Source organism: Nerophis lumbriciformis, linkage group LG11 (assembly GCF_033978685.3).
Source record: "Nerophis lumbriciformis linkage group LG11, RoL_Nlum_v2.1, whole genome shotgun sequence".
In the NCBI taxonomy this organism is placed as follows: Eukaryota; Metazoa; Chordata; class Actinopteri; order Syngnathiformes; family Syngnathidae; genus Nerophis; species Nerophis lumbriciformis.
Genome location: NC_084558.2, coordinates 4,232,128 through 4,254,332, shown reverse-complemented (window position 1 = coordinate 4,254,332; position 22,205 = coordinate 4,232,128). Strand labels below are relative to the sequence as shown.

The 22,205-nt window shown below is 37.9% G+C and overlaps 1 protein-coding gene across 1 annotated transcript in view; it reads right to left on the bottom strand.

Annotated features, from left to right (window-relative positions):
* Positions 1 to 268: 268 nt before the first annotated feature.
* Positions 269 to 22,205, bottom strand: part of ankfn1b (ankyrin repeat and fibronectin type III domain containing 1b) — a 247,154-nt gene continuing 225,217 nt past the window's right edge. Inside the window, exon 21 of the mRNA XM_061967684.2 lies at positions 269 to 759. Coding sequence (XP_061823668.2) covers positions 650 to 759 — 110 coding nt within the window. The 3' untranslated portion in view covers positions 269 to 649. The remainder of the gene's footprint in view (positions 760 to 22,205) is intronic.

The following is a 22,205-nucleotide window of genomic DNA, read 5'->3' as shown; positions in this document are numbered from 1 at the left end:
GCTCATATTTTTCATTTTCATACTTTTCAGTTGGCCAACATTTCTAAAAATCCCTTTTTTGTATTAGCCTTAAGTAATATTCTAATTTTGTGACACACGGAATTTTGGATTTTCATTTGTTGCCACTTCAAATCATCAAAATTAAATGAAATAAACATTTGAATGCATCAGTCTGTGTGCAATGAATAAATATAATGTACAAGTTACACCTTTTGAATGCAATTACTGAAATAAATCAAGTTTTTCAAAATATTCTAATTTACTGGCTTTTACCTGTATATTGCAAATGCCCTTTTTGTCTACTTAGCGTGAAGACGTTTTTATCCTGCACCCGGCTAGTATTACGCAACATTAACACACTGAGAAGCTACTGTATCTTCACATTGCAGGTCAATTTGTCACGGGTACAGGAGGAAGGAGCCGGCACAGACAGGAGGGACGTCATATTAGCACTATTTATATAAAATAAATATATAAATAAGAAATAATAATATTAATAACAAGGGTATGGAGTGTGACTAAGCCAAAAGTGTGTATGTGTGCGACTTGTATGTGTGTTACCGGAGTGTTGAACGAGAGGCGCGGAAGTCCAATAGGGGCGAGGCATTCTGGTGAGCACAGGCAGGAATTCGGGGGCGATAGCGAGGCGTCAAAAGTCCGTGTCCAGGCGGGAGGTCGAGATCCAAGAGGCAGCCAGGGGAAGCAGAGGGAAGGCGGGAAGACGAGACACACAGCTGGTAACGTGGGAACGAAGGCAGGCTGCAGGGAGGACGACGAGGAGGACACGAGACAATTCAACACGACGGGGAGGAACACACAGAGAGAGCAAGAGTGCATAGAGTGAGATGATCGCTTACTGTACAGGAACAGATGACTACGTTCTGGCCCGGGATAGCAGGTCGTGCAGGTCTCATCATCAGCTTCAGGTGTGCTGATTGCCGGTGATTGATTGCAACTGCTTGCTGCAGCCGGACTGGCAGCGCACAGATGAATGCTCACGTCAGCCGTGACACAATTTTTATTTTTTCGTAATTCTTCAGGGGAAAAAAGTAGACAAATTTGCAAAAAAACGGTGGGAAAAAATAAATAAATTTAAAACTCCCGTCAATATTGCACCACACTTGGCTCCTAGTGAGACCTCCTAGGATTGGAGATATGCTTATTTCCAGTTTAAATAGGATTCATCACATTTTTTTAAAATTATATTTTCATTTCTCTTTACATGTCCAAAGAGGGGTAAAAAGAAGCAAATCTTATTTAATCCTATCTTTTTTTTCCCCACTAAAATTGGCTAATAAGCTAAATGTCCTGTTCTGTGGTTATCATCACACTTTTCCTCTTTGCCACCCGTATGTCCTTGCCTTGATCGTGGGAGTGAATCCTCGAGAAAAAAGGAACACATACCCGCCAACAAAGAAGAACCTGCGGAACACCTCCTCGCCATAAATTCATAACATGAATCTTGGGAACTGTAATAACATTTGAACAACTTGGATATGGATGTAAAATTCCATGGATCTTACCACCCACAAGTCATCCAGAATGCAGTCGAAACCCACCTGGTTTGCGTTTTTTTCTTCATTTTCTTTCATCTTTTTTTTTTTTTTTAATTAATGTATTCGCCAAAAAGGAAGAAAACAGTACAACACATTTTACTTAGGGCCAACAATCTCCATTGTATTTAATACTTTTTTTTTTAATTTTTTTTTTTATATTTCAATTATAATTGCTAAAATCATTATATTACATTATATTTAATTAACTGAATTAATATTGAAAGAATATATTTATTTTACTATAATAAAAAATAAAAATACGAAAAATAACATTTTCATTTACTGTATATATATTTTGGAAGACATTTTATTCCAATAATACTATATTGTTATATATAATATTCTAACAAAGCTATTATTAAGAACCTGCGGAACACCTCCTCGCCATAAATTCATAACATGAATCTTGGGAACTGTAATAACATTTGAACAACTTGGATATGGATGTAAAATTCCATGGATCTTACCACCCACAAGTCATCCAGAATGCAGTCGAAACACACCTGGTTTGCGTTTTTTCTTCATTTTCTTTCATTTTTTTTTTTTTTTTTAAATTAATGTATTCGCCAAAAAGGAAGAAAACAGTACAACACATTTTACTTAGGGCCAACAATCTCCATTGTATTTAATACTTTTTTTTTAATTTTTTTTTTTATATTTCAATTATAATTGCTAAAATCATTATATTACATTATATTTAATTAACTGAATTAATATTGAAAGAATATATTTATTTTACTATAATAAAAAATAAAAATACGAAAAATAACATTTTCATTTACTGTATATATATTTTGGAAGACATTTTATTCCAATAATACTATATTGTTATATATAATATTCTAACAAAACTATTATTAAGAACCTGCGGAACACCTCCTCGCCATAAATTCATAACATGAATCTTGGGAACTGTAATAATATTTGAACAACTTGGATATGGATGTAAAATTCCATGGATCTTACCACCCACAAGTCATCCAGAATGCAGTCGAAACCCACCTGGTTTGCGTTTTTTTCTTCATTTTCTTTCATTTTTTTTTTTTTAAATTAATGTATTCGCCAAAAAGGAAGAAAACAGTACAACACATTTTACTTAGGGCCAACAATCTTCATTGTATTTAATACTTTTTTTTAAAAAATTTTTTTATATTTCAATTATAATTGCTAAAATCATTATATTACATTATATTTAATTAACTGAATTAATATTGAAAGAATATATTTATTTTACTATAATAAAAAATAAAAATACGAAAAATAACATTTTCATTTACTGTATATATATTTTGGAAGACATTTTATTCCAATAATACTATATTGTTATATATAATATTCTAACAAAACTATTATTAAGAACCTGCGGAACACCTCCTCGCCATAAATTCATAACATGAATCTTGGGAACTGTAATAACATTTGAACAACTTGGATATGGATGTAAAATTCCATGGATCTTACCACCCACAAGTCATCCAGAATGCAGTCGAAACCCACCTGGTTTGCGTTTTTTTCTTCATTTTCTTTCATTTTTTTTTTTTTAAATTAATGTATTCGCCAAAAAGGAAGAAAACAGTACAACACATTTTACTTAGGGCCAACAATCTCCATTGTATTTAATACTTTTTTTAAAAAAAAATTTTTATATTTCAATTATAATTGCTAAAATCATTATATTACATTATATTTAATTAACTGAATTAATATTGAAAGAATATATTTATTTTACTATAATAAAAAATAAAAATACGAAAAATAACATTTTCATTTACTGTATATATATTTTGGAAGACATTTTATTCCAATAATACTATATTGTTATATATAATATTCTAACAAAACTATTATTAAGAACCTGCGGAACACCTCCTCGCCATAAATTCATAACATGAATCTTGGGAACTGTAATAACATTTGAACAACTTGGATATGGATGTAAAATTCCATGGATCTTACCACCCACAAGTCATCCAGAATGCAGTCGAAACCCACCTGGTTTGCGTTTTTTCTTCATTTTCTTTCATTTTTTTTTTTTTTTTAATTAATGTATTCGCCAAAAAGGAAGAAAACAGTGCAACACATTTTACTTAGGGCCAATAATCTCCATTGTATTTAATACTTAAAAAAAAAAAAAAAATTATATTTCAATTATAATTGCTAAAATCATTATATTACATTATATTTAATTAACTGAATTAATATTGAAAGAATATATTTATTTTACTATAATAAAAAATAAAAATACGAAAAATAACATTTTCATTTACTGTATATATATTTTGGAAGACATTTTATTCCAATAATACTATATTGTTATATATAATATTCTAACAAAACTATTATTAAGAACCTGCGGAACACCTCCTCGCCATAAATTCATAACATGAATCTTGGGAACTGTAATAATATTTGAACAACTTGGATATGGATGTAAAATTCCATGGATCTTACCACCCACAAGTCATCCAGAATGCAGTCAAAACCCACCTGGTTTGCGTTTTTTTCTTCATTTTCTTTCATCTTTTTTTTTTTTTTAATTAATGTATTCGCCAAAAAGGAAGAAAACAGTACAACACATTTTACTTAGGGCCAACAATCTCCATTGTATTTAATACTTTTTAAAAAAAATTTTTTTTTATATTTCAATTATAATTGCTAAAATCATTATATTACATTATATTTAATTAACTGAATTAATATTGAAAGAATATATTTATTTTACTATAATAAAAAATAAAAATACGAAAAATAAAATGTTCATTTACTGTATATATATTTTGGAAGATATTTTATTCCAATAATACTATATTGTTATATATAATATTCTAACAAAACTATTATTAAGAACCTGCGAAACACCTCCTCGCCATAAATTCATAACATGAATCTTGGGAACTGTAATAATATTTGAACAACTTGGATATGGATGTAAAATTCCATGGATCTTACCACCCACAAGTCATCCAGAATGCAGTCGAAACCCACCTGGTTTGCGTTTTTTTCTTCATTTTCTTTCATCTTTTTTTTTTTTTTAATTAATGTATTCGCCAAAAAGGAAGAAAACAGTACAACACATTTTACTTAGGGCCAACAATCTCCATTGTATTTAATACTTTTTTTTTAATTTTTTTTTTTATATTTCAATTATAATTGCTAAAATCATTATATTACATTATATTTAATTAACTGAATTAATATTGAAAGAATATATTTATTTTACTATAATAAAAAATAAAAATACGAAAAATAACATTTTCATTTACTGTATATATATTTTGGAAGACATTTTATTCCAATAATACTATATTGTTATATATAATATTCTAACAAAACTATTATTAACTCATAAGCTGAAGTTTGCTTTGAACTTCTTTTATAGAACAACCCAGAAATATGTTTCTCTCTGTCTCAGATCTATAGATCAATCTATCAGGTAAACATACTCCCTATGTGTGCATATATAAGCCCCCCTCCAGTCCCCTTGCTGCATCCAGGGGGATTTATTTGACCCCTTATTGCCAGCGGTGAGCCTGCGGTGGAGATGAAAGCATGCCTTCCCAGTGTGGCCCCAGTTTCTATAGCTATGGACACAGCCTCACACTGGTCGGGGACAATGGCGGGGGCCCTGCCACTCACCCCCTTTTTCGCCGGCGCCCTCCTCCCTCCCCACCCCGTCCGTCGCCACAATCATATTTTCAAAACAATAACACAGCCGGGGAGGGCCGCGATTGAAGTGTGTGTGTTTGAACTGGCCTTATGTGTGTGTTATTTTTAGGGCACGCGTTTATTTGGGGCCGAGTGCGAACACGCTTGTTTAACTTGTGTCAGGCCGTCTGTGGGCTCCTACGTACACTCGTGAAGCAACTATTTGCATGCGCACTTTTCTGTGTGTGCGTGTGTATAGTGCGGGCCTTTGATGGCGTGGCCGGAGCGTGCCTAATGTGAGACTGCTTGCTGGGGTGGGGTGACACGAGTGGGAGAGGGCGGGAGGGATGAAGGCGTTGAGCCTCTTTCCCTGGTACTGTCTACCCTGCCGTGGTCCAAGGCTCCCCCTGCAAACTTGAAAGGACCAAAGGAACCCCCCCCCCCCCCCCCCCCCCCTTAAACCCCCTCGACGCCGCCCCCCTACCCGACATGTTTTCAGAAGGGATGACATCATCTTTTGCACAAAGTGCTCCAAGACTGGGGATAATATGAATGCATGCATATGTGTGTGTGTTTCGAGTCATTCAGAATATTCATTGCTGCCATAAAAGCAAGGCGATTACTCTTCCTGCCGGATAATGATGATAAGAGCCACCTTGCATAGTAGAATACACTAAATCCACAAAGTCAAAGCTTAGGTTACACACACTCATGCATGGTTACATACTCACAAGTGCAAAGTTGATTCTCACATAATTCATGCAATTTCTCTTCCTGCCACTTATTAACTTCCCACATTTTCCAATATAAATAAGCAGGGAATACTTAACTAAAAATAATCCACCAAATCAACACTGTATATGCACAAGTGCAACATTTAACAATAATACGATTACTATCATTGTTTCTCCTGCCAGTTGTTAAAGATAAAGGCCACATGTTCAAATATAAATAAGCAGGGAATACTTTACAACTCAAATTAGTCCACCAAATCGAAAACTACGTAACTGTAAGGTGTCATGCAGTACAATTAATATGTTCGTTCCTCCTGCCAGTTATTAACTTCCACATTTTCTAATAGAAATAAGCATCTAATACTTAACTAAAAATAATCCACCAAATCAACACTGTATATGCACAAGTGCAACATTTAACAATAATACGATTACTATCATTGTTTCTCCTGCCAGTTGTTAAAGATAAAGGCCACATGTTCAAATATAAATAAGCAGGGAATACTTTACAACTCAAATTAGTCCACCAAATCGAAAACTACGTAACTGTAAGGTGTCATGCAGTGAAATCTGCGTTCAAAGAACTCCGGCTTATTAGTGATTCCCAGAGCCCAAAAAAAGTCTGCGGGCTATAGAGCGTTTTCTATTCGGGCTCCAGTACTATGGAATGCCCTCCCGGTAACAATTAGAGATGCTACCTCAGTAGAAGCATTTAAGTCCCATCTTAAAACTCATTTGTATACTCTAGCCTTTAAATAGCCCCCCTGTTAGACCAGTTGATCTGCCGTTTCTTTTCTTTTCTCCTCTGCTCCCCTTTTCCTTGAGGGGGGGGGCACAGGTCCGGTGGCCATGGATGAAGTGCTGGCTGTCCAGAGTCGGGACCCGGGGTGGACCGCTCGCCTGTGCATCGGCAGGGAACATCTCTGCGCTGCTGACCCGTCTCCGCTCGGGATGGTGTCCTGCTGGCCCCACTATGGACTGGACTCTTACTATTATGTTGGATCCACTATGGACTGGACTCTCACAATATTATGTCAGACCCACTCGACATCCATTGCTTTCGGTCTCCCCTAGAGGGGGGGGGTTACCCACATATGCGGTCCTCTCCAAGGTTTCTCATAGTCATTCACATCGACGTCCCACTGGGGTGAGTTTTTCCTTGCCCGTATGTGGGCTTTGTACCGAGGATGTCGTTGTGGCTTGTGCAGCCCTTTGAGACACTTGTGATTTAGGGCTATATAAATAAAGATTGATTGATTGATTGATTGATTGAATTAATATGTTCGTTCCTCCTGCCAGTTATTAACTTCCACATTTTCTAATAGAAATAAGCATCTAATACTTAACTAAAAATAATCCACTAAATCAACACTATATATGCACAAGTGCAACGTTTAATACAATAAAATGACTATCATTGTTTCTCCTGCCAGTCGTTAATGATAAAGGCCACATTTTCCAAATATAAATATGCAGGGAATACTTTACAACACAAAAGAGTCCATCAAATCAAAAACTACGTAAGTGCAATTGTAAGGTGTCATGCAGAACAATTATGTGGGCTTTGTACCGGGGATGTCGTTGTGGCTTGTGCAGCCCTTTGAGACACTTGTGATTTAGGGCTATATAAATAAAGATTGATTGATTGATTGAATTAATACTGCCGTTCCTCCTGTCAGTTAACTGCCATATTTTCTAATAGAAATAAGCAGGGAATACTTAACTAAAAATAATCCACCAAATCAACAATATATATGTACAAGTGCAACATTTAATAAAATACAATTACTATCATTGTTTGTCCTTTCAGTTTTTAACGATAACTGCCACATTTTCTATTAGAAATAAACAAGGAATGCTATAAATAATCCACTAAGTCAAAAGCTACGTATACGCAAGTGCACCATGTCATACAGGGCAAATACTATGGTTCCTCCTGACAGTTGTTAATGGTAACTGCCACATTTTCTTTATAGAAATAAGCAGGGAATGCTCTACAAATAAAAAAAATAATCCACTACGTCAAAGATTACGTATGTGTGAGTGTAAGATGTCATACAATACAATTATTACCATTGTTCCTCATGTGAGTTCTTATTAATAACTGCCACATTTAGAATATTAGAAACAAACAGGAGGACTCGAAATAATCCACAATATCAAAGCACCACTGTATGTCAACTCAGGCACAACTTTACATGTGCACTAAATGCTTGTCACATTCCGTCCAGTTATTGATGATGTCCACCACCTTGCATTATAGAAATAAACATGACTGGAAATAACCCACTAAGTCAAAGACTAGGTTTACTCATGTACAAGTAATGTACATATGCGGAAGTGCAATATTTCATTGGGTGGGAGACTCCAAATAATCCACAAATTCAAGGTTTAGGGTACATAGCTCACGCAAAACTGTATTCGTGCAGTATAAATGTGCCATATAGTCAATGAGTGAATGCTCCTACTGCCAGTCATTCATGATAACCACTACATAGCCCAACATAAATAAATACAGTAGAAGGACAAAAAATAATCTACTAAATCAAAGTACGCTAGTTTACCAAGAGACAAGTGCACACACTACACGCTTGTCATAAACAGTAATTAATTTATTTGTTCCTATCACCAATTATCAATGATAACGGAAAAGCTCGAAACGGTCCACAAAGTCAAAGATATGATCTAATAATCCACGAGCACATGCACACATACAGCCTAAATGTGTCAATGCCATTGCTTCTCCCACTAGTTAGTCATTATAACTGTCACCTTTTTTTTTTTAGCAGAACTAAGGAGAAAGATTCAAAATAATCCACGAGTACAAGCGCACGGACAGCACAGAGTAGGTCATATGTGTCAAATGCCATTGCTCCCCCCACCAGTCATTCATTATCAGAGGTGGGACCAAGTCATTGTTTTGCAAGTCACAAGTAAGTCTCAAGTCTTTGCCCTCAAGTCCGAGTCAAGTCCCGAGTCAAGACAGGCAAGCCCCGAGTCAAGTCCAAAGTCAAGACTGGAAAGTCTCAAGTCAAGTCCTAAGTCCTGCATTTTGAGTTTCGAGTCCTTTCAAGTCCTTTTAACCACAGACTAATATATTAACACAGATTGTGTATGCTTTTCAAACGCTGTATTTATTTATTAAAACAAGTGCATTTTAAATTGCAGGAAAGAAAATTGTGCTGACATTGCACTTTATAATAGCACTATTAACCAGTCATTTTAAACATTAACTCATTCCTTTACAGAACAAACACATTGAAAAATAAAGTGCAAATGTACTTATTTGTACAAAAGTGTTAACATTGAAAAAACATGACATATACGTGAACATAACAAAAAAGTTGTACTTTTTATATGTCAGGGCCCTATGCTGCATTGCATTTGCAAAAGACCAAATTAGCCAAGAGTCTGTCAGTCATTTGTGCACGATGGGGGCGTAGTATGATGCCACCATGGCTGAAAACTCGCTCCACTGGAGCACTGGAGGCAGGCACTGCCAAGACTCTCATGGCCACTCGGAACAGTGAAGGAAGAGTCTTCATGTTCAATGCCCAGAACAAAAGGGGGGAGAGAGTTGTTTTGGGTTGGTGCACTACTTGTGAGTGTATCTTGTGTTTTTTATGTTGATTTAATTAAAAAAAGAAAAATTATTTCTTGTGCGGCCCGATACCAATCGATCCACGGACCAGTACCGGGCCGCGGCCCGGTGGTTGGGGACCACTGAGGTAAACAACCAACAGTATGTCAGAAAGCTAGCTAAAACGGTACACATATTCATAATATAGTATACATTTTAACTGACCTTTATTTGACTATTTTTGTCTTTTTTTAGGTGTCTAAAATACGCGGTGCCGCTGACCGCCGTCTAACGTTACGTGTGATATATTGACTAACGTAACCCTGCTTAAAAAAATCACTGAACAAAAAGTATGAATAAGGTAGTGAACTGCAACAGATTCCCGTGTTTGCAATAACGTTATAACGTTAGCAGTGAGTTTACAGCCTCACTGATTTAACTACACAGCAAATAAAAGTCACGTTACTTAGCCAATAAACGTTATCTTACATTCAAAACGTACCCTTCTTTGTGCAACTTCAAATGCCGGACGAAGTTGGAAGTTGTTGCCTCTCCATCAGTAATTTTGGAACCGCATGTGTTGCATACTGCAAACCGTTTTGTGTTGACCACCTCGTAATTTTTATACCCAAACAAAATTATTTTAGGTATCATTTTTTGTTCACTGGCGTGTGGTTTGGACATGTCTTCTTCGTTGGTTGTCCTGCAATTTGATTGGATGAATGCTGTGTGATGAAAACAAAGTAGATCTAATTTGATTGGCTGTTGTACTGAGACCACACCAGCTGACACACGCTGATGGACAAGTACACAATGAAAAATACGGAGCGCTCCCGAATAACTTTTTCATCTTTGGGTTTTGGGGAAAGTAGCAAGTCATGTCAAGTCATGTCAATTCAAAAGGCTCAAGTCCAAGTGAAGTCACAAGTCATTGATGTTAAAGTCTAAGTCGAGTTGCAAGTCTTTTTACATTTTGTCAAGTCGAGTCTAAAGTCATCAAATTCATGACTCGAGTCTGACTCGAGTCCAAGTCATGTGACTCGAGTCCACACCTCTGTTCATTATAACCTCCACTTTTCTCCGTAAAATACTCCACGAGCACATGAGCACGCACGGCAAACAGCATGTGTCATATCTGTCAAATATCATTGCTCCTCCCACCAGTTATGTAATACAACTGTCACCTTTCTTAGCAGACATACGGAGACAGATTCAAAATAATCCACAGGATACATGTGCACATGCATCATATACTGTATGTGTCAAAAACCATTGCTTTTCCCACCAGCTATTCATTCAGCTATTATAAATGTCACCTTTTTATCATAAGGACTCAAATGAATCCACAAGTACATGCGCACATACAGCATAGAGTATGTGTCATTTGTGTCAAATTCCATTGCTCCTCTCACCAGTTATTATGCATGTCACCTTTTTTTGAAATATTCCTAATTGTTTAATTTCATTGGATTCATTTAACTAATAATAATACTACTAAACAATTACTTTTCTATTTTGTAAAATGTTTTAATTTGTAATTGTTTTATTTCATTTGATTATTTAACTAATCTTAATAATAATAAGATTATCTAAATAGAACTAATTAAACTAGGAACAGGTGTGCTGACAGGACATGGAACAGAAAGTAAAAGTGCTTCAAAACACAGAGACCAAACAGGAAACACTGACAAAACAAGAGCACCGGGACAGGAAGTGATTCTAAACACAAACACAAAGGAAAACCCAAACATAACCAAACTGTCAGTAACAATACTGACACTGATAGTAAAAAAAAAAATTACCTTTCTGCAAACATATGTTTATAATATTTCAGAATAATGTAATTTAGTCTAATGGAGTATAATTATATCAATAATATAATATGATGGATAACATTGAATAACTAATCATAATTACATTCTGTGTAAATGATATCGCTAACTATTTAATATTTACTGAATAGTAAATATAACACATTTAGCTTGATGGCACGGTCAGATCAATACAAACACCTCTGAGTAGCAGAGTTAAGGAGAAAGACTCAAAATAATTCACAAATACATGTGCATGTACATTATATATGTGTCATATACTTTGTGCCTCTCACCAGTTATCAATTATAGCTGTCACGTTTTTTAGCAGAACGACTGAAAATAATTCACATGTACATGTGCACCGACAGCATAGATGTGTCATACGCCATTGCGCCTGCCACAAGTTATGTATTATAACTGTTACCTTCGTTAGCAGAACAAGGCAGAATGACTCAAAATAATCCACGAGTACAAGCGGACGTACAGCATATATGTGTCAAATGTCATTGCTTATCTCACCAGTTATTCATTATAACCTACGCTTTTTTTCCAGAAATATTCACAATTGTTTTACCTCATTTGATTAATTTAATTAACTAATAATAACAATACCAAATCATAATTGCACTTTATTTTGTTAGAAAATTATGTTTGAAATATTTATAATTGTTTTATTTAATTAAACTTTTTTTTTTAACTAATTATAATGATAATAACAACAATACCAAAAAAATCGTATTACTTTTATATTTTGTAAAAAAGAAATATGTTTGTAATTATTTAGAATAATGTAAACTAGTCTAGTATATCGTTAAGTATAATTATATAAATAATAAAATATCCATCCATCCATCCATTTTCTACCGCTTAATCCCTTCGGGGTCGCGGGGGGCGCTGGAGCCTATCTCAGCTACAATCGGGCGGAAGGCGGGGTACACCCTGGACAAGTCGCCACCTCATTGCAGGGCCAATATAATAAATTATATTCATTAATCATAATCCAATTAAAATTTTTACTACTAATAATAGATATCTAAAAATTATATATACAGGTAAAAGCCAGTAAATTAGAATATTTTGAAAAACTTGATTTATTTCAGTAATTGCATTCAAAAGGTGTAACTTGTACATTATATTTATTCATTGCACACAGACTGATGCATTCAAATGTTTATTTCATTTAATTTTGATGATTTGAAGTGGCAACAAATGAAAATCCAAAATTCCGTGTGTCACAAAATTAGAATATTACTTAAGGCTAATACAAAAAAGGGATTTTTAGAAATGTTGGCCAACTGAAAAGTATGAAAATGAAAAATATGAGCATGTACAATACTCAATACTTGGTTGGAGCTCCTTTTGCCTCAATTACTGCGTTAATGCGGCGTGGCATGGAGTCGATGAGTTTCTGGCACTGCTCAGGTGTTATGAGAGCCCAGGTTGCTCTGATAGTGGCCTTCAACTCTTCTGCGTTTTTGGGTCTGGCATTCTGCATCTTCCTTTTCACAATACCCCACAGATTTTCTATGGGGCTAAGGTCAGGGGAGTTGGCGGGCCAATTTAGAACAGAAATACCATGGTCCGTAAACCAGGCACGGGTAGATTTTGCGCTGTGTGCAGGCGCCAAGTCCTGTTGGAACTTGAAATCTCCATCTCCATAGAGCAGGTCAGCAGCAGGAAGCATGAAGTGCTCTAAAACTTGCTGGTAGACGGCTGCGTTGACCCTGGATCTCAGGAAACAGAGTGGACCGACACCAGCAGATGACATGGCACCCCAAACCATCACCCAACCATGCAAATTTTGCATTTCCTTTGGAAATCGAGGTCCCAGAGTCTGGAGGAAGACAGGAGAGGCACAGGATCCACGTTGCCTGAAGTCTAGTGTAAAGTTTCCACCACCAGTGATGGTTTGGGGTGCCATGTCATCTGCTGGTGTCGGTCCACTCTGTTTCCTGAGATCCAGGGTCAACGCAGCCGTCTACCAGCAAGTTTTAGAGCACTTCATGCTTCCTGCTGCTGACCTGCTCTATGGAGATTTCAAGTTCCAACAGGACTTGGCGCCTGCACACAGCGCAAAATCTACCCGTGCCTGGTTTACGGACCATGGTATTTCTGTTCTAAATTGGCCCGCCAACTCCCCTGACCTTAGCCCCATAGAAAATCTGTGGGGTATTGTGAAAAGGAAGATGCAGAATGCCAGACCCAAAAACGCAGAAGAGTTGAAGGCCACTATCAGAGCAACCTGGGCTCTCATAACACCTGAGCAGTGCCAGAAACTCATCGACTCCATGCCACGCCGCATTAACGCAGTAATTGAGGCAAAAGGAGCTCCAACCAAGTATTGAGTATTGTACATGCTCATATTTTTTATTTTCATACTTTTCAGTTGGCCAACATTTCTAAAAATCCCTTTTTTGTATTAGCCTTAAGTAATATTCTAATTTTGTGACACACGGAATTTTGGATTTTCATTTGTTGCCACTTCAAATCATCAAAATTAAATGAAATAAACATTTGAATGCATCAGTCTGTGTGCAATGAATAAATATAATGTACAAGTTACACCTTTTGAATGCAATTACTGAAATAAATCAAGTTTTTCAAAATATTCTAATATACTGGCTTTTACCTGTATATACACAAATGCCTCTGAGTAGCAGAAATAAAAAGAAAGACTCACAATAATCGACAAATACATTCACACGTACAGCATACATGTGTCCTCCGACCAGTTATTTATTGAAATTGTCACTTTTTTTTTTAGCAGAAATAAATAAAAAAAAATAAAAAAAATCCACAAAATCAATGTGTGGATGCACAACCCATCCATCCATCCATTAACTACCGCTTGTCCCTTTCGGGGTCGTGGGGGGTTAATGTCTTATATTGAGTATGAGCAAGTGCAACAGAAACTTGGTTGATTCTCTTGCAAGTTATAAATGATAACCGTCACCTTTTTCAACAGATAGGAATAGAGAAGACTCAAAATAATCGACACTCCAGATAGTGGAGTTTGACATACATATGCGGCGTTGAGGCCGACGACCAGCGTGGCGAACGTCACGGCCGTAACATACATATGCACACACACACACACACACACGCGCAGATATCTACACACGCACTCTCTCCTTCTCGTCGCCCTGTTTAATGGGCCGTCCCGTTTGCCAACTGTTCCTTTGAGGGGGCCAGTGCGTCGGGTTGTCGGAGCCGGGATTTGGGAGGGAGGGCCGGTGCCGCTGGATCAGACAGATGGAGGGGGGTCCGGCTCCATTCATTTAGCTCTATGAGAACAACAGAGCCCCACTTCAAACAACAAACCACGCAACCTGCTGGCCCCGTCGTCTGCGAACGCACACAAAAGGCATACGCAGACGCCCACATGGCGCAACACATGCAAACACATGTGCTTGCCTTACAATCTGCGCTGATTTCATTAACCGCGTCTTGGATGGTGAAAAAAGACAACCAAAAAAAACATGTAAAAGTTACAGAGGCCACAATTCTGGCAGAGGGAAATAAAGTTGTCACTGTTGTTGATGTCGCATCTGCAGATCATCTGCTCACCTGACACACACACACACACACACATGCACAGTGGGACATAAAAACACAGGCTCCACCGTGCCAACCCCCTTCTTACCCTCGGACCCGCACCCAACCAGCCCCCCCCCTCTCCACTCCCCTCCTGAATTCACTGGCACTTCCAGAAAGCTCGGAGGCGCCAGCGGAGCGGGGCTCATCTCTTGGGAACAATGAAGCCAGATCTTCATAAAAACTTCAAAAAGGCCTCGCCAAGTGTTTTATAGGTGCTTTAAAGGTTTATGGGCCCTGGGGAGGGAGCGAGGGTTTGGGGGGAGAGAAATGAGTGATGCCACAGTGGCAGCCTTCACTTTTTCCCACCCACTGCACACTAACACGCACACACTCTAACACACACACGCCATCACTCATGCACAAATATTCCCTGCAAATCTGCCAGTAAGTACCAGGCAAACTGGAATCAGACAGCGGTAGGAAGGCAGGCCGGCAGGCAGGCAGGATGGAGCAACGTTAAGGGAAGAGGGCGGGGGGGGGGGATTTGGGAGCAGGTGATCTCTTTGTGCAGGAATGTCTCTCCCGCATCCAGGAAACACCACGTTGTATCATTTAAACTCGAATAAATCAAGTGTATTTATCATATTTACACTGGAAGACCTAGGGTGCACCTTTAAGACGAAATGAAGGGAAAAGCTTGGCAGTGACACCCTCCATGCAGGTTTACACTCACTGGACACTTCATTAGGTACACGCTGCATAAATGCATACAATATGTATTTCCCATTATTATTGTTGCTGTTTATTTAATTTAAGAATATTTTCGTATAATTCATAAAATACTTACAAAATAAAATAAAATATGGTATACTATTATCCAATATGAATATATGTTGAAATTAAATAAATACAAATATAGTAGTAATAATACCATAAAATATTACTTTTCTATTTTGTAAAAAAATATATCCATGTTTGAAATATGTATAATTGTTTCCTTTGATTAATTTATCTAATTAAAAAATAATAACACAAATAAAACTACTTTTTTTATTTATTTGTTTTATTTCATTTGATTATTACTAATTTTTTTTTTTTTTTAATAATTGTTATTTTTTGTCCTGTCCAGCTACTCAGGCAAATCATATAGTTGATGTAGATGCCCATATTTGTTGTACAGATTTACAGTGTGGGATACTTCTCTTGTTGCCTTATTTGTATTTGACTTTATTAAATGGATTTATATTAGAGATGTCCGAGAATATCGGCCTGCTCCTCCCGAAAATCTCACAGGGCAACCATTCTCCAGAATTTCTTCCGATTTCCACCCGGACAACAATATTGGGGGCGTGCCTTACAGGCACTGCCTTTAGCGTCCTTTACAACCTTTCGTCACGTCCGCTTTTCCTTCATACAAACAGCGTGCCGGCCCAGTCACATAATATATGCGGCTTTTACACACACATAAGTGAATACAACGCATACTTGATCAACAGCCATACAGGTCACACTGAGGGTGGCCGTATAAACAACTTTAACACTGTTACAAATATGCGCCACACTGTGAACCCACACCAAACAAGAATGACAAACACATTTCGGGAGAACATCCGCACCGTAACACAACAAAACAAATACCTAGAACCCCTTGCAGCACTAACTCTTCCGGGACGCTACAATATACACCCCCGCTACCACCAAACCCCGCCCCCCCATATATGTTTGAAATATCTCAGAATTATGATGTGTAGTTTAGTGTAGTTTATTAATTAGTATAATTGTATAAATAATACAATATAATATATGACATTTAATAATTAATCATAATTAAATTACAGTATACAGGTAAAAGCCAGTAAATTAGAATATTTTGAAAAACTTGATTTATTTCAGTAATTGCATTCAAAAGGTGTAACTTGTACATTATATTTATTCATTGCACACAGACTGATGCATTCAAATGTTTATTTCATTTAATTTTGATGATTTGAAGTGGCAACAAATGAAAATCCAAAATTCCGTGTGTCACAAAATTAGAATATTACTTAAGGCTAATACAAAAAAGGGATTTTTAGAAATGTTGGCCAACTGAAAAGTATGAAAATGAAAAATATGAGCATGTACAATATTCAATACTTGGTTGGAGCTCCTTTTGCCTCAATTACTGCGTTAATGCGGCGTGGCATGGAGTCGATGAGTTTCTGGCACTGCTCAGGTGTTATGAGAGCCCAGGTTGCTCTGATAGTGGCCTTCAACTCTTCTGCGTTTTTGGGTCTGGCATTCTGCATCTTCCTTTTCACAATACCCCACAGATTTTCTATGGGGCTAAGGTCAGGGGAGTTGGCGGGCCAATTTAGAACAGAAATACCATGGTCCGTAAACCAGGCACGGGTAGATTTTGCGCTGTGTGCAGGCGCCAAGTCCTGTTGGAACTTGAAATCTCCATCTCCATAGAGCAGGTCAGCAGCAGGAAGCATTAAGTGCTCTAAAACTTGCTGGTAGACGGCTGCGTTGACCCTGGATCTCAGGAAACAGAGTGGACCGACACCAGCAGATGACATGGCACCCCAAACCATCACCCAACCATGCAAATTTTGCATTTCCTTTGGAAATCGAGGTCCCAGAGTCTGGAGGAAGACAGGAGAGGCACAGGATCCACGTTGCCTGAAGTCTAGTGTAAAGTTTCCACCATCAGTGATGGTTTGGGGTGCCATGTCATCTGCTGGTGTCGGTCCACTCTGTTTCCTGAGATCCAGGGTCAACGCAGCCGTCTACCAGCAAGTTTTAGAGCACTTCATGCTTCCTGCTGCTGACCTGCTCTATGGAGATGGAGATTTCAAGTTCCAACAGGACTTGGCGCCTGCACACAGCGCAAAATCTACCCGTGCCTGGTTTACGGACCATGGTATTTCTGTTCTAAATTGGCCCGCCAACTCCCCTGACCTTAGCCCCATAGAAAATCTGTGGGATATTGTGAAAAGCAAGATGCAGAATGCCAGACCCAAAAACGCAGAAGAGTTGAAGGCCACTATCAGAGCAACCTGGGCTCTCATAACACCTGAGCAGTGCCAGAAACTCATCGACTCCATGCCACGCCGCATTAACGCAGTAATTGAGGCAAAAGGAGCTCCAACCAAGTATTGAGTATTGTACATGCTCATATTTTTCATTTTCATACTTTTCAGTTGGCCAACATTTCTAAAAAATCCCTTTTTTGTATTAGCCTTAAGTAATATTCTAATTTTGTGACACACGGAATTTTGGATTTTCATTTGTTGCCACTTCAAATCATCAAAATTAAATGAAATAAACATTTGAATGCATCAGTCTGTGTGCAATGAATAAATATAATGTACAAGTTACACCTTTTGAATGCAATTACTGAAATAAATCAAGTTTTTCAAAATATTCTAATTTACTGGCTTTTACCTGTATGTAAATAATATTGCTAATTATTGCATATTTATTAGGAATACATCCATACAATATTTAATAAAAAAAATATAAAGAATATTACATATAGCTCGATGGCAGGGTCAAAATAAAGCAAACAGTTCTGAGTATATGACACATTGCTGCACAACAACAACAATAATAAACATGTGGCAAAACTGTACATCATTTCTTTGCATTGAGAGATTCTTTTGACATTGGAACTCGAATATTTTGGCGGGCAATTTTCCAGCCCATTGCATGCAAATTGCTGACCAAATGTATTTTTTTTTTTTCCGATGATAGGGCATATATTGTGATGAGTCACGGAGCTGAGCGTGCTTCCCCTGACTGGCATGAATGACACTATTCAAGGTGTTTTTAGAAGGTTGTCTTTATAGCTGCTCAGATATATGCCAGCCGGTTATATTTAGCCCCGGGTCCTTCGGGAGTCAGAAGGTTTAAAATTAGGAGGTGCCAGAATTCCAGTACAATTCTTAAGTTACTGTCAATAAACAGCAAAGAGCCGCTCTTAAAGGCGTAGTGTGTCGCAAAGGACGCCTGTAAGTGTGTGTGTGTGTGTGTGTGTGTGTGCGACAAGATGCTGCAGATAGGGCTCGCCTTTGTCTCAGTACAGAACAAAAGTGTAAATCTTCTTGGTGCTACTTGTCTTTGTGCGTCAACACGTGTGTGTTTGTGCGCACATTAGTGTCTGCTGACAGGGAAGCATGCAATGTTTTATTTGCTCAGGAGCTGAGAAAACATGTGGCGCTAGCAAGGCGAGCGCCGGGATACGAGCCTGCTGAAAGCGAGCTGGCCGACCTCTGCACATTTTAGCACACGGCGTCGCAGCACAGCGCGGCACCGCGCAAAAATATGCACCGTCATCCCGCCTCCGGTCTTGTCTGAGCGGAGACGCTTCGTGCATTCATAGAGCAACGATCACACTTTTATTGATTTTTTTCAATAGTAAATGGAATTTAAATTCTTTCAAAATAATTGTAAAGAAAATAGCATAACATCATGCAAAAAAAGAGAACATTCCGGTGATTTCCCATTTATTGGTCATTTTTTTGGTGGGATATTACTCAAAATCAATAGAATATTTACTCATAAAAAGGTTCCCAAACAACAATCTATGAGGAAATGACAAAATAAATAGATTGGACATGTTACATGTATCAATCAATCTCATTAGATGTCTTAAAGTTAAAGTACCGTATTTTCCGCACTATAAGCCGCACCTAAAAACCACAAATTTTCACAAAAGCTGACAGTGCGGCTTATAACCCGGTGCGCCTTATATATGGATTAATGTAAATATTTATTTTCATAAAGTTTCGGTCTCGCAACTACGGTAAACAGCCGCCATCTTTTTTCCCCGTAGAAGAGGAAGCGCTTCTTCTTCTATGGTAAGCAACTGCCAAGGTAAGCACCCGCCCCCGTAAAAGAGGAAGCGCTTCTTCTTCTACGGTAAGCAACCACCCGCCCCCGTAGAAGAAGAAGCGCGCGGGTATTACGTTTCATTTCCTTTGTGTGTTCCATGTTGATATACGACTCCATGCGCGCCCACATCACAGATGGTGTCAAAAAACAAGTGAAGCACACAAATACAACACTCGCCGTCATTCTGGGTGGATTAACCAAAGAACTCCAACCGCTCGATATTGGTGTCAACAGGGCATTTAAAGCACGACTGCGAACGGCGTGGGAACAATGGATGACCGAAGGCGAACACACCTTCACTAAGACAGGGAGACAGCGCCGGACGACATACGCCAACATATGCCAGTGGATCGTAAATGCCTGGGCGGATATTTCGGTCACAACTGTGGTCCGAGCTTTCCGGAAGGCAATGACTTCGACGAGACGAAGCCGGCCATTTTGGATCCCGTATTCGCCCAACTTTTTAATTCGGACACCGAAGGAGAAGAATTTGAGGGATTTATGAATGAAGAATAACTTCAGAAAGTGAGCGTTATGTTTATTTTGTGTGTTGTGACATTAACGTTCGAGCAACATTAAGTTATTGATGTTATTGCTCTGCACTATTTTGAATTTTACTATGTTTGTGATTGCACATTTGCACATTACCGTACATTTTGGGAGTGAACAGAGTTGTTAGAACGCTGGTTTTTAATATATTATTAAAGTTTGACTGACCTATCTGACTGTTTTTTTGACATCCCCTTTAGCGCAGTTAGATGCGGCTTATAACCCAGGGCGGCTTATGGTGCGGAAAATACGGTACCCCTTATAGGGGTGGGGTGAGGGGAGCAGTGAGCAGCAGCGGTGGCCGCGCTCGAGAATCGTTGGTGATTTAACCCCCAATTCCAACCCTTGATGCCGAGTGCCAAGTAGGAAGGTAATGGATCCCATTTCTATAGTCTTTGGTATGACTCGGCCGGGGTTCAAACTCACAACCTACACTCTAAACACAAGGCAACTGAGCAGGCTAATATCTTAAGTCTTGCGCTGATATCTAAACTTCTTCATAATCAATAGATCTCTTCCTCAGAATTTAAAAACATGGTAACACTTTAGTATGGGGAACATATTCTAAGTAACAAAGACTTAATTAAGAATTATTTGGTTAGGTTTAGTGTTAGGGTTAGAGGGTTAGAGAGTTAGAGGGTTAGAGGGCTAGAGAGTTAGAGGGTTAGAGGGTTAGAGGGTTCGGGTTAGAGGGTTAGAGAGTTAGAGGGTTCGGGTTAGAGGGTTAGGGTTAGAGGGTTAGAGAGTTAGAGGGTTAGAGCAGCGTTTCTCAAAGTGTGGGGCGCGCCCCATTGGTGGGGAATAGAGACATGACAGGTGGGGCGCGAGGAACGGGAGGAAATTTCACTTTAAATTTTTTTTATTTATTATTATATTCTTAGATTATTTTTTTTACTATGCTTTCATTTTCTATGCACACTGTAAATCATTTTGTGATTCTGTCTGTGAAATCCGCTATATAAATAAATGGAAATTACCGGTACTTATTTTTACTGTAGGCTTTATATTTCTCGGTACGAGCGAAAGTTTGACAGTAACTATTGGGGGCGGGGCTAAGCGGAACAAACTTTCGCGCGGATGGGTAGCAGGCTAATGTGTGGACCACAATTACACAAATATATACATTTGTGACTCGCACCTCAAAGGTCGTCGAGCCAGAGCCAGCGCCTGCAGAGAAACAAAAATCTGACGGGCACACACTGTGTCATTCACCGGGAAGCACTCGCGTCAAGGCAGCTCAGCCCCGAACTCAATGAGGTTTTAACAGATGTTGTGAGCGCGGTAAATTTGATCAAAACACGACCACTGAAAGTGCGACTGTTCTCTGCACTGTGTGAGGATATGGGAGCTGATCATACAGCCGTGCTGTTTCACAGTGAAGCAAGGTGGCTCTTCTGGGGGAAAGTGCTGTCACTTGCCCTGTCTTGCCAAATGCATAGCTCCTCCTTTTTTTTTTTGCAAAGATTGCAAAGTGGCACTTTTATTGTATTTATTATTGAACTTGGTGCAAGTTATTTGATTTATTATTGAACTTGATGCAAGTTATAACACTTTTTTTGATTTATTATTGAACTTGATGCAAGTTATAACACTTTTGTTTTATTTATTATTGAACTTGATGCAAGTTATAACACTTTTGTTTTATTTATTATTGAACTTGATGCAAGTTATAACACTTTTTTTGATTTATTATTGAACTTGATGTAAGTTATTTGATTTATTATTGAACTTGATGCAAGTTATAACACTTTTATTTGATTTATTATTGAACTCGATGCAAGTTATAACACTTTTTTTGATTTATTATTGAACGTGATGCAAGTTATAACACTTTTTTTGATTTATTATTGAACTTGATGCAAGTTATATCACTTTTTTTTATTTATTATTGAACGTGATGCAAGTTATAACA